Raw genomic sequence first — 12,931 nt, 5'->3', positions numbered from 1 at the left:
TTTGTTTTCTTTTAAACATATTTATTCCAGAGAATGGATTGGGTACAAGTTATCCCAGCTTAGTGAAACCCTCTCCTATATACAATGCTTACATGCATTAAGTGAAACAAACTATGTACAGGAATAGAAAGATATATACAAAAGGAGAATAAGCCATATAAAACAAATAATTATAGGGAATGTATGATTTCCTTACATGAGTAACATTATATCCAATTTGATTTGATTATTTACAGACCGCCGCCATATGGCTGGAATATTACTGAGTGCGGCGTAAAACTAAACTCACTCACTTTACATGGACCTTGTGTTTACAATGCTTATAAATGAAGACTTAATATCGTCACTAAATGGCTGAAATAACAAATGCGTGACATGAAATCTACCTCAACTTTTTAGCCAGATTCAAACTTAAGAATTTACTGTAGTGTACTAGAGATGAATCAAAAATTAAATGTTTCTTGGGCACGTTTTTTCAAAAGTGACGAGAACGGTAGGACTCTTTTTTAAAAAATGATAGAAAAAAGTGACGCGGGAGGAACACATTTATATTTTTACATCAGAAACACAGCTTGGGAAGTGTAGCAGGTGTTGATGAGTTGTTGATTCAGTGACACTTGTTCTTACAGACTCTCATTTTCTTGTAATGGACAAATGGATTATCGGGACGCGGCCAAGTCAAAATTATTTTTTTCAAATGGCAATAAAAATTGTCACGCGCACAAATAAAAGTGACGCGCCGATGTCCGAGAAACATTTCACTTTTTTATCTAGCCTTGGCAGTTTCTTAACTATAACCGGAACCAGGCATCAGCAGGGAGTCTAATCTATACAACTGACCGGATCTGACACCACCCATTTCGTTGTAATGTATTCGTTAGAAATACTGGAGCGGTGGGGTAGCCTTTGCTCGTAACGCCGAAGTCGGGGGTTCGATTCCCCACATTGGTACAATGTGAGAAGCTCATTTGTGCTGTCCCGAGCCGTGATATCACTGAATATTGCTATAAGCGGTGTAAAATTACACTCACCCTCTATAAACATAACTGGCTGTGTTTCGGTTCATATAACTCTAAGGTTAATACATCTCGATTTAGTATGGATAACTAACATGGGATTCAATGCCGCAAATGTCTGACCCCTTCTTCATACGGACGTAGCCATCCTCTCCCCATTTGGGACCTGGAACAAGATTCGTTACAGGTCATTGCGACTATTACTGATACATCTCACTCGGTTGCCATGTGTGGTGAAGTTAAACGTTTGAGCATCTTAAACCAACTGCGGTCAAACCAATTCTTTGCATGTAATTAGGAGATAAACATCACGTCTTGGCCAATTTCCGGGTGTTATTGAGTATTTGAAGTACGGGAATGCATTTGGAACCGACGGCGTCAGCCAGAGGTTTCAAATGATATATTCCTTTCCCCACCTGACGAAGGGGCAAGAAATAGCCTTGAAACGTCCTGTTAAAAGAATTAAATAAGTTGTCATTCATAATAGTGTCTTGTATTACCTCATCAACTTCTAAATGCCTTTGAAGAATTTTATTTTCTTCTGTTTTATCACAGACGACGCGTGACTCTGCTCACAGTGGTTACAGCCCAGTTTCCGTTGCCACAAAACACCGTTGTTACATTGTCTTCGAGGATAATGTTAAAGTGATGGACACAAGATTGTCACATTTACACATAACATTATATACCTACCCCAGGTGTTCTTGCAAATCCAAAACTCTTGTCCATCTTTCTCCCCATACCCAACCACTTGCATGGCATGATTTATGACAGTCTTGCTGCAGTCGGTGTCGTTGTAGATGCCACTTTGGTACCGCCCAAATGAGGCATTGCTTGCGTCCATCAGTGCCGCAAGGGGGCGCTTCAATAAGGCCTGTTCCATTCGGTTCACATTACCAGCTGGCACGACCTTCCCTCCTCGAACCTTTAGAGTTTCGAGAATATGGATCAATGAGGGAATGCATAATCTTTGGCGCTTTTGTCCACCATAACGCAACCTTCACAATTAAAATAATCTGAAACAATATGATGTACTCGGAATATTACTCTGGAAACGTCCAGCTGAATTTACAAGAGAAACACAATGGTCAGGGGGGAGAACATGAGAACTTATCTAATACTACCGGGTACCCAGTCAGTGCTGAGTCGGGGGATAAAGTGTCCAAATGTTTAAATGAATCATCTTGGTCCGGGAAAGCGAAACGTTTGTCAACATCAGCGGATCAAACTTAGCGTACCACTCTGGATATCAGGGTCAGGCTAATGGAAGGCTTTGTGACCCATGGGATCCTATCGCATCGGATTAGCCTGATGGTTAAAGCGCCCCTTCATCACACCGAGGAACGGGTTCTATTCCCCACATGGGAACAGTGTGTGGAGCCATCGTCTTCATATTTCTGGAATACCGCTAAAAGACGTGTAAAAACACCCTCGCATCTCCACACACCGCATCCGAAATGCTTAGATCAAATCGACAATTACTGCATTGTCCGATCGCCATCACATAGTTAGACTTTGCAAACAAGCACGCGGACGTTTTTTTCAGATTTACCGTATGATACAGCACTCATTTACTTCAGTAATGATTGGTCAAAATTCAAGCGGTTAATGATCACCTTGTCCATTTAGTCTTACCTAGAACGAGAGATATCCCATTCCGATTCACCAAATAGAAGTGGGAAAGAAAATTTGAAATGGCGGCATTATTTGGCGTATTTGACCTTGACCTTACCTTGGCTGCCGCTTGGCACGAGTTGTTTTTGCATTGCCCTGTGTACAGTGGGTAAGTCGTAGCGCCGCAAAGGCCACCGATATCGTGTATGCAGTCAAAGACCCCATCTTCCAACGAAGGACAGCAGTCCACAATCTCCCATGCGCTCAAGCCCAGTAAGAAACCAGTCTTAATGGCTTGGAAGCTCGCGACACAACCTGTTCGGGTAGGAACACCTTAAAATGTTATCTGTAAAGTAAGACAGTTATGTGACGTCGTCGAAAGCTGATCCAATTGTGACAGTAATGGGCTTTGTGGGCTGAGTTCAGTTTTAGGCCGCACTCAGCAATATTCCAGCGATATCGCGGCGGTCTGTAAATCGGGTGTGGACCAGACAATTCAGTGACATGTATCAACCAAGTCAGCGAACCTGACCACCTGAACCCATTAGTCGCCTCTTACAACAAATATAATCGTCTTTTGGGGCAAGCATGGTTGCTTAAGACCTATTCTACCCGGGATCTTCATGGGTCGGTATAACTGGAATATTTGTAAAACCGGCACCATGTTAAACCAAACGCGCTCCTTCACCCTTGTAGCGTCGCTCGCATACAGAAATACTGCCATTTTTCTCTGTTGCGTAACCCTACAGTTTGCCAGTGTTTCAGATCAGGACTATCAGTGGTACAATACCAAATATAGGTACCTCTAGCCACAATGGCGAAGCTATTGCTAAATGCGTCGATGTTGGTGACAGGGGAGATAACTCCCTTGCTTCTCCAGTCGAATGTCTTCGGACGAGTTTGGGAAACGTCGTGATCAAGGAGGATGTCCACTGTACGGGAGTGTGAACTTCTGTTGGAAAGCTGACGTCTAGGCTGTATCTAATAATAGTAATTCATTTTTATAGTGACTAGTGTCCAACTGTCTTGATGCTCACTGGACGCTATAAACAGAATGTGAGTATTATTAATATCCCGGATAACCCAAGCTGTAAGGTTATAGACACATGCCTTTATCTCACCGGGTACCCATTTTCTGCTGGGCGAACAGAGGCAGTTTTGAACAAACTGAATTATGATGAGACCACACGTATCACATGTGCATCATTGTGGAGCAGGAGTGAAATCCTGGAAACTGTCAGTCATGCTGTCTAACACTCGCCCATCAAAGGACTCAACGTTGCGTAACTTCAACTGATTCGTGACCTTAGCTCTACGCAAAGGACCACACGCCGTCACAAACACATTTCACAAAAGCGAGCGCGTGTAAATATGATAGTGAGTGATAGATAGTGAGGTCAGTTCGCTATACTGTGTGTGAGTAGGGTTCAGAATCTAAAACCCACAGTGCAAGAGGCCACGCACACATACATGCACAAACATTGTTCTATAAGTGCAGTAGCATTGAACAAGACGTAACCAGAGAATTGAGTCCGTCATAAAATTACCCAATGATCACGCTTCTGTTAAAACCAGTGCTAATGTTGTGTCTAGTCTATTATTATATTTGTGTAAGTAATCTAACCCAGAATAAATAAATGCTCGTGTTATACATTCGGGAACAAATAATTCATATTTGGAAGTAAAATGGTTGTTTCATAAAATTATCAGGTGAAAATTAAAGGAGTCAATTTAGCGTGAGGTTCCTATGGAAAATTAGCGACCTTCGACACGTTATAGGCAAACCAGTTCCCCTGAAAGGAGAAAGCACCTACATTGTTATTGTAAGCCTTTTCTTCATCCTGGCTGTCCTGCCTCCTTCCCACCTGATCTCCTTGAAAACCGTATCCCTTCTCATACTTCACTGTCCACTCCTCCAGTCTCCTCAGCATGTTGTCCCGAGGCGCTCCGAGGGAGGAGGAAGCAAGGGCCAGTAGAAGAACGACGCACGCTATCTTCATGTTTGTTGCTTAAGGTCGTTGTGTTGTTGTGGTTTGGGTAACATGATTTAAAAGTAGCAGTCCATATCATCCACTGCGATGACAGTACAGTATCAGACTGATAAAGAGAATGTCAAGTGACAGCTTGTCACGTGAGTCGAGTAACGGTACGCAGTCAATGATGACTGTCGCGTGTTGTGGTGACGCCTTCTCGTCCAACATTTGGGTAGGGCAGGCGGCTTGTACTTCCACAAATCTGGTATCTGCAATCCTCGAGGAGACTGTGACCCTGTCTCGTGTGCACAGATATGAAAGCAGTGCTTCAAACGCTAAATAGCTCTAAACAAATTATTATTCTTTTATACGAAGTCATAATTCCATCGCTCTTCCTCTACATTGTATATTATCATACCTTTCCTCGTCAGACGCGTAGCAAGCAAACTATTTCGTGTAAGCCAGATATGCAAAGCTTTATATTTAGGTAATATTGATCTCTTACCTACCTTTAATTTTTATGAGACTCACAGTGCTATGTTTGACGGTTAATGATTTCAGTAACTTCAACATGTTATCTTATCAATAATTGGAATCATAAGGCGAACTTACTGTAGACTTGACCAGTGTAGGTCCCGGGGTAGAACAGGCCTTCAGCAAATCATGCTTGCCATAAAAGGTGACTTTGCTTGTCGTACGAGACGATTAACGGGATCGGGTGGTCAGACTTGCTGACTTGGTTGACATGTCATTGGTTCCCAATTGCGCAGATCGATGCTCATGCTGTTTGCCACTGGATTGTCTGGTCCAGATGCGATTATTTACAGACCACCGCCATATAGCTTGAATATTGCTATATAAAACTCAACTCACTCACTAGTGTAGACCAATAATTTAGTAAGAATACTCATTTGATTGGAATGTGACTTCCTAATTTTATGCACATGTTTTGACATTGTTTACGGGATGTTTACTCAATTGAAACTTCCATACACTGGGTGTTTGGTTATTTTCCTAAATAAAATGATTAAGTGAAAACACAGAAGGGCGATTGTAAATCCCTGCATTTCAGTTATGATTCACAAATAATGAGTGTTTTTTCTATGAACATGTGAATGTTTTTCTTACTATCATCACTAAACGAAAGACACCTTTCAAATCTCTGATATAAAGAATAACATGTTTACTGTACATGGTGTCTGCACTGGTTTTCCATGTTGTCAAATATTGTAGTCAACATGCATAGAAGGAATGCAATGTTTTGAATTGTTCAGATAACGTATTTGTAGGTAGTTTTTGCTAGAATTAGAAGAAAAGGTATTTTTTAGCAAAAATCACGTGCAAACTCGGGCTTCTTAATGACGGTAGCTACGCACCTGCTTGTCAGATTCACATACATGCATGTTACCATCACGTGTCAAGCGGCCATGCCTCATCACGAGATTGACTTTCACTGCCGCCAGCGGTTGCATTGGTTGGCTTCGATGGCAGGTGATATAATGATTTTTTATGATGCCCATTCTATTGATGTTTGATGGTATTGGTCAGTTTAACGCCAAAGGTGACAACATTCATTGAAGAGGTTCAGATGGTGTTGATTTCTTGCCTCCCCAATTTAAAGCAACAATACGTCGAGCATACATGTGACTTCTACCAAAGGAAGAATTCGAAAACTAAGCTGCCTTAATGTTCCACAAAGGCCTGTAAATATTTTAGCAAACTGCGACTATCATCACGATAGTCAATACATGTCATGAACAGTTAAACGAGTCCTCATAACCGACTTTTATTTTCAAAAATATACATTTTGATTGTTAACTAGAAGTACATCTCGTATGGGAGCAGGAATCCTCATCATATGGAGGACTAACAGACCCAGTGACTAGATAATGTTTAACTCATTTACAGTTAGCATTACATCAAAGTGAATATTACTGTCTTCATAATATATACTGGGGCGGTGGAATAGCCTTGATTCACCACATGGGCACATTGTGTGAAGCCCATTTCTTGTGTCACCCGCCGTTGGAATCTTTTTAAGAGCGGCGTAAAACTAAATTCACTCCCGCTTAAGACTGATTTTATATTATCTGGAACTAGTAGGGGTAGCTGGCGTGGGATTCAATTCCGCATGTGTCGGATCCCCTCAGTACGCGGACGTAGCCATTCTCTCCCCAGGTCTCCCCTGAAACAACATATCCAGATACAGTTGTGGATTAAACAGTGTATAGGTGTAAACATGTACGTATAGTTCAGGTGCCTCTATAATATTTCATGACGTTTTGCCACGCAAGTCGTGTCATTTGTTTCCAGCCGCGATGTGTCAGGGCACCTGACATAAGGTCAAGGACGATTTGTCGCGAAGGTTAAGGAAGCTCTGTCATGACGCATCGTCCGTCTGGTTTTCATGAGGTACGACGCTTTGTGTGAATGGTGAATCTTGAACGACTGGCACCAGGGCGGCAGGGTAGCCCAGTGGTTACATCGTTTGTCATGCCGAAGACCCGGGATCGATTCCTCACACGGGCTTCATGTCTGATATCTCTCGCCGTGATATTGCTGAATATTGCATACTTAAAGGCTCTTTTTTGCCATGTTAGAAGATTCATGTTATTTGCCAATGGTCTCTACTCTTTGTTAGAGACACCAGTGGGATGTTTAACAGCGGTTCGACATAATTATTGTTTTGTAGGTGTTGGTTCGGCAATGGACAACTTCAGCCATAAAGTGAGTAAGTTTAGTTGTACACCGCACTCAACCATACCCCAGCTGCTGCTATATTTTAAAATATAAGAAATCCAGTGATCAGCGGATGAGTATTGATCTACGATGCGACATCATGTGTCAACCAAGTCTGCAAGTCTGACCAGCCGATCCCGATAGACGCCTCTTACAAGCATGGGTCACTGAGTCAAATTACCAGCGACATCTTGATACAACAAATTTGCCGTGCTATGCATGATGAGCTAAACATTGTGATGGGGAACGTTTACAAGCATCCGTCTAGACGTACCCCAGCTGTTCTTGCAAATCCAAAACTGTTGTCCATCTTCTTCCCCGTATCCCACCACTTGCACGGCGTGATCAACTTCAGTCTTGCTGCAGTCAGCGTCACTGTAGATGCCACCACTGTACTCCGCAAACGAAGATTTGCTGGCATCGATGAGTGCCAACAGGGGGCGCTGTAACAAATCGTCCACCATTTTGTCTGCTTGGCTTGCTGGTACGGATTTCCCTCCCTGGATCTGAAGAAAGAGTGGTCTATGGCGTCAGATCATTAGACGTGAGACTGTATAGATAAATGATGATGGTTAAGTGTTTGGGGCCCTAAAAGTATTAACCTCGTATAACATCTTGTTGATGCGTGTCCAGACTGTATCCTAATCCTTATCCAAAATCGCCGATAATCATACTCATGAATCAAGTTCAAGTGGATGGCATATTTCTAAAACACAAGATTTCAGTATGCCCAAACTTGATCTAAATCCTCACGGGCTATTGTCAGAGCCACGATTTAATGTCAATGCGAGTGACATACTATTTTCTTAATGTCTTTTCCAACCGAGCTGAGGCAGCATGATGTGAACAATGTCATCATGTCTTTTAACATATGTAGGTGAACGATCGTGGAAATACCCAGTTGTGAACCTTAGACAATCCACCTACTCTTCACAGCTGAACTGCCGAGATTCTAAAGGTATCCTAGAAAGTGCCTGAATGTTGTTTTACATCGCTTTTAGCAATATTGCAGCAATGTCACTACAGGTGAAATGTGCTTCACTCATTTTGTCCATGTGGGGAATCGAACCCGTGTCGTTGAACCAGCGCTTTATGCTACCCCACCGCACCTAGATTGTATAGGTAGCAATATGCTGTAACACTGAGATTTGGGGAACCTTTTATGTAATTGTGTCAGAAATGGAAACAGAATGGACAAGTTTCCATTGGAAAGTAGGATTGAGGAAGTTTCCAGGTTATGAAGAGGATTTTTAATACTTGATATAGTGAAAGAGTGACGTTTGTATTGGTTGTGCTGTATTTGACCATCACATGACTTTGGTTGAGTCCGTACCTGCACTTCCGCTCGACACTTCGGTTGAGTCCTTACCTGCACTTCCGCTCGACACGAGTTGTTTCTGCAATTCCCTGTAACAACAGGGTAGGTGGACCTGCTGCAAACGCCGCCAAAGTTGTGGATGCAGTCAAAGACCTCGGTTACTGGCATCGAGCAACAGTCTTGAATCTCCTGTGAGCTCAGCTCAAGCAACTCGCCGGTTTTGATGGCCTGGAGGCTTGCGACACATTCTGTTTTAAAATAAGGGAAGGTTGATAACGTCATATTCAATAGCCCATATGGCTGTCATCGAGATGGGGTGTGATACAGAACATACAACGCGATTAACACGACCCATATGCTTACAGCGTAATAACAACAACAATAATAATAATAATAACTCATTCATATAACGCCTAGTACCCATTTGTGTACTTTGGACGTTGCAGTCATAATGATTGCTACCCCAAATAAGCGCTAGAAGGTTTAATAGTCACGACTTTTCCACCGGCTTTTCATTTTCAGCTGGAAACAGAGGCAAGTTTGAACAAACTCTGTTCTCTAAGGTGAGACCACATGTATCACATATACATAATATGATGATTTGTCTATAAAATGTCAAATACAGCACCTTCAGCAGCAATAGCTATAGCACTGGCCAATTCTCCTTGGTTGCTGACAGGGGAGATAACTCCTTTGCTTCTCCAGTCAAACGCCTTGGGTGGAGCTGAGGGTAACTCGTTGCCAAGGGAAACAACCAGTGGAGGGGACTGTCCGGAGAGCCTCTAACAATATAAAAGTTTGGTTGTTATATGATGTTTGATAGTTCAGTACAAATAATGGAGGGATTGATGAGTGTGAATATTGGGTTTATGGCATTGTACCTATTGAAAATCGAACCTAACCAGTGTTCGCGGCAGGTTTTGTACGAGCGCGTGCAGAAATATAATTATAAATATGCAGTCCAAATCTTTTGCGCGTGAAATTTTCTTTAATATCATGAATCATGTTTAAATATATTGTTTGACAATGTCTATATGTGGCAGTTTTAAGGTACTTTTTAAATTACGTAGATCAGAATCTATGCGTCCAAAACACGCACACAAAATATTTTTGGCGTGTTTTTCTTTTTTTTTTTTTTCGCGTGACAAACGCTGGTTTCTGCGTTAACGCGAACACTGACTAACGCTTTTATCCACTTACCCTCGTCCCTTATAATTCACTCAGCCGGGAAAAAGTGTTTGATTTCGTTTGGGATTCTTGTGTTCTTAATATTCGCATGCCACGAGCGTTCAAACGATGACGTAGAGAAGACGTCAATTTGTGGTATTATGACGTAATACTGTACGTTGTAACAATCGAACATCATACGAGTATGTATACTTTCTTTTGTCCGTCGGTTTACGAAACCTAATCTTGATCAGACATGTTTATTGACGTATTAGGTTGAATACCCGAGCTTTGATTTACACACTGAACTTATAGTGTAACCTAATATCTTCTCATCTCTGATACTGTCCTTAAATCAAGTGTCAGGCGTCTATATTTGCATAAGCTATCATAATAAGGCTCATAGTATTACATAGTAAACCTATCCTTGAACGTATTATGACATTGTGACATTAAATGTGTCTGATATGTCTATGGTCAAATTAGTGTGTCACACTTCACTGTCGTGTCATCGTTTTCTAGGGAATTTCGCGACACTTAATTCGTGAGCAAGTGACTTGTTTTACACAGATTCTAAGAGTATTCCAGCACTATCACGGCTAACACCAGAAATGGACGTCACATATTGTACTCATGTAGGGAATAGAACTCGGGTCTTCAGCGTGACTAACCAACGCCTGAACCACCAGACTACCTTCCCGGCTCTACTGGTGAATTAAGGCAAGAGATAGAATTGATTTATAATTGCATGAATTGATGATTAGTTGAAACAATGATAAGTAAGTCTAATGAACTGTGCGTGTGCTAAAGATGTTTTAAAGGGAAAGATAAAAATAGTATGAGTTGTCTTGTATTGCTGATACATACCCCGTCGGCGAGGTGGTTCGCCTCGAGGGAGAGGCCGGTGTCCACCATGTTGTTGTGGACCCCGTGGCTGCTGTATCTCCTCCCGTACTTCACTGTCCACTCCTCCAATCTCCTCAGCATGTTGTCCCGAGGCGCTCCGAGGGAGGAGGAAGTAAGGGCCAGTAGAAGAACGACGCACGCTACCTTCATGTTTGTTGCTGGAAGTGGTTGTGTTGTGTTGTGTTGTGTTGTGTTGTGATGTGTTCAACGTAGCTCTGTTTTATATACTGCGGTCGATCTTATCCAATGACTATAACGTGCAGATAAGAATCTTATCACATGACGGAGTGTATGTCACGTGGTCCCGTGACTGCCGTATAGGAAGTCATTCAATCCTCGAGACGGTGTCACGTGGCTAGGTTTAGCCTGCACGTAGACAAGTGCATTCGGGTATGCACTTTCAGGTGCATCACCCCACGTCAGGTCATCCTGGTGAAATATCCACTGTAAATGCAATTTTTCAGATCCATTTTATACAAGCATATGCTTAAATTTTAACGGAAGTCCATGCACATGAAGTGAAATTTCGAAACCGCTATCTTTTGTGAATCGTGAAAATTGTTTTTATTATACTAATACTTAAAAAAAAAATCTTTCATTATAGCAAGGTATGCAAAAAATGTATTGTTTCAAAGTTTCAAAGTATATCTTGGATCGATCGTATCATCGCATTGATATCGCTGCAAGAAAAGATGAAAAATGAAAAGCATCCTCGTTGATACATGAGACAGTAATCCATGTTCACTGTAAGCAGAGTGTCAACAACTGACAAATGCAATGAGAGTAGAATGCATGGAAACCTCTACAAACTGATTACATGATTATTGACACTGGCAAGAAAGGTCGCAAGTTTGAACTGTTACTTTTTTTGGGAAACGCATGGTAGTGTATACCGCTGTATACCTCACGACAAATAATACATTGTGATTGCCACAGCGATTGCATTTTTCTCAAATAAAGAGTTCGTTAAAAAGTACGTCACAGAGTTCGTGTTTGGCTGGTCGACAAGGGGACAAAATGAAAGAAATTAAAATTCCGATTGAAAGTTCAACAAATCCAACTTTTTAAATCGGTGAATACACGATGCTCTGTAGAAAGTGGTGAAATGTAACACATGTTTGGGATTACACTTTCCCACAATCGAGATTCTATTTTCTTACAGAGCTTGTGTCCGATCCGGGATTCGAACCTACACTTTCAGAGTAAGGCACCTTATTGCCATCACACAAAGTCAGCAATCTAACCCACTCAGCCCCTCAACTTCCACAAAGTCAAGCAAGTGACCCAACTGTACCCAAAAACTCTAGATAGGACAACCTGTTCTGTACTGAGGATGTACAAGCGCAAATATAATATGTTTTTTATTTAATCTAAATATTTATGTTACACCGGTCTCATTATAACGTGTCGCTGGGCGACGATAAATTTTGTTTGCCAATGCATATGACAGATGCCCCTGTCCATCACAATAGTACTCTTCCCAGTTAATGGCGGAGCCAGTCGCTGTTCTTTAGTCTTATCTGTAAAGTACAGGTATTTCACTATCCGTGTTTTCTAAATAAAGCAACCGACATGTTTCCATAGTATGGGAATTATACATAATTTGTTTCATTTTGGACCATCACGTGTTTACAAGAAAACAAAACGAGGCTTCGCGTATTTTAGTGATGCGTGAATGTTCGCCTCATGGCAGAACAACTCTTTTTAAATGATAACGGACCTCCACTTGTAACAAGGTCAAATGTGTTCACGATGCACAATCTCCTCTTCGTGATAAAGAAATCAGGTGATTTCACTCAACGAAAACCCAAGCGCTTTTGCAAAAGGGGCGGTAGGGTACCCTAGTGGTTAAAGCGTTCTATCGTCACGCGAAGGACGGTTTCGATTCCCCACATTGGTACATTGAGGTAGGTCCATCATCGACTGGCCTCTTTAGTGTGTTGCATAAGTCCGGGGAGGAGGTTTGATTCCCGATGGGTACAATGTGTGAAACTCATTTCCTGGCCCCCCTGCCGCTGCGGATTTTTGGCAAAACCTAAACTCACGCACTATGATAGAATAATTCCATAGGGGAATCATATGGATCTCGGACACACGTAAGGAAACCACATCGTGTAAGGCATTGGAACAAACCATCTGTATTGTAACAGCTGCACGGAACAACATCAAATATGTTCCTGGAACTTGTCTTTAATAAT

The 12,931-nt window shown here is 41.9% G+C and overlaps 2 protein-coding genes across 2 annotated transcripts; both read right to left on the bottom strand.

The window, feature by feature from the left end:
• Positions 1-4,710, bottom strand: LOC137284051 (procathepsin L-like). Its single transcript, XM_067815710.1, has 5 exons — positions 4,445-4,710; positions 3,434-3,611; positions 2,749-2,945; positions 1,710-1,941; positions 1-1,182 (listed from the first exon to the last, which is right to left on the bottom strand). The coding sequence occupies exons 1-5, from the start codon at positions 4,628-4,630 to the stop codon at positions 1,094-1,096; spliced, it is 882 nt and encodes a 293-aa protein (XP_067671811.1). The 5' UTR covers positions 4,631-4,710; the 3' UTR covers positions 1-1,093.
• Positions 4,711-6,370: 1,660 nt separating this feature from the next.
• LOC137284042 (uncharacterized) lies at positions 6,371-11,070 on the bottom strand. The gene is made up of 5 exons (XM_067815702.1): positions 10,695-11,070; positions 9,289-9,442; positions 8,712-8,908; positions 7,617-7,848; positions 6,371-6,788 (listed from the first exon to the last, which is right to left on the bottom strand). The coding sequence occupies exons 1-5, from the start codon at positions 10,881-10,883 to the stop codon at positions 6,700-6,702; spliced, it is 861 nt and encodes a 286-aa protein (XP_067671803.1). The 5' UTR covers positions 10,884-11,070; the 3' UTR covers positions 6,371-6,699.
• Positions 11,071-12,931: the final 1,861 nt, after the last annotated feature.

The sequence above is a fragment of the Haliotis asinina genome, chromosome 1 (assembly GCF_037392515.1).
Source record: "Haliotis asinina isolate JCU_RB_2024 chromosome 1, JCU_Hal_asi_v2, whole genome shotgun sequence".
Taxonomy (NCBI): Eukaryota; Metazoa; Mollusca; class Gastropoda; order Lepetellida; family Haliotidae; genus Haliotis; species Haliotis asinina.
Note: the sequence above shows the minus strand (reverse complement) of the source record. Positions and strands in the feature narration are given on the sequence as shown.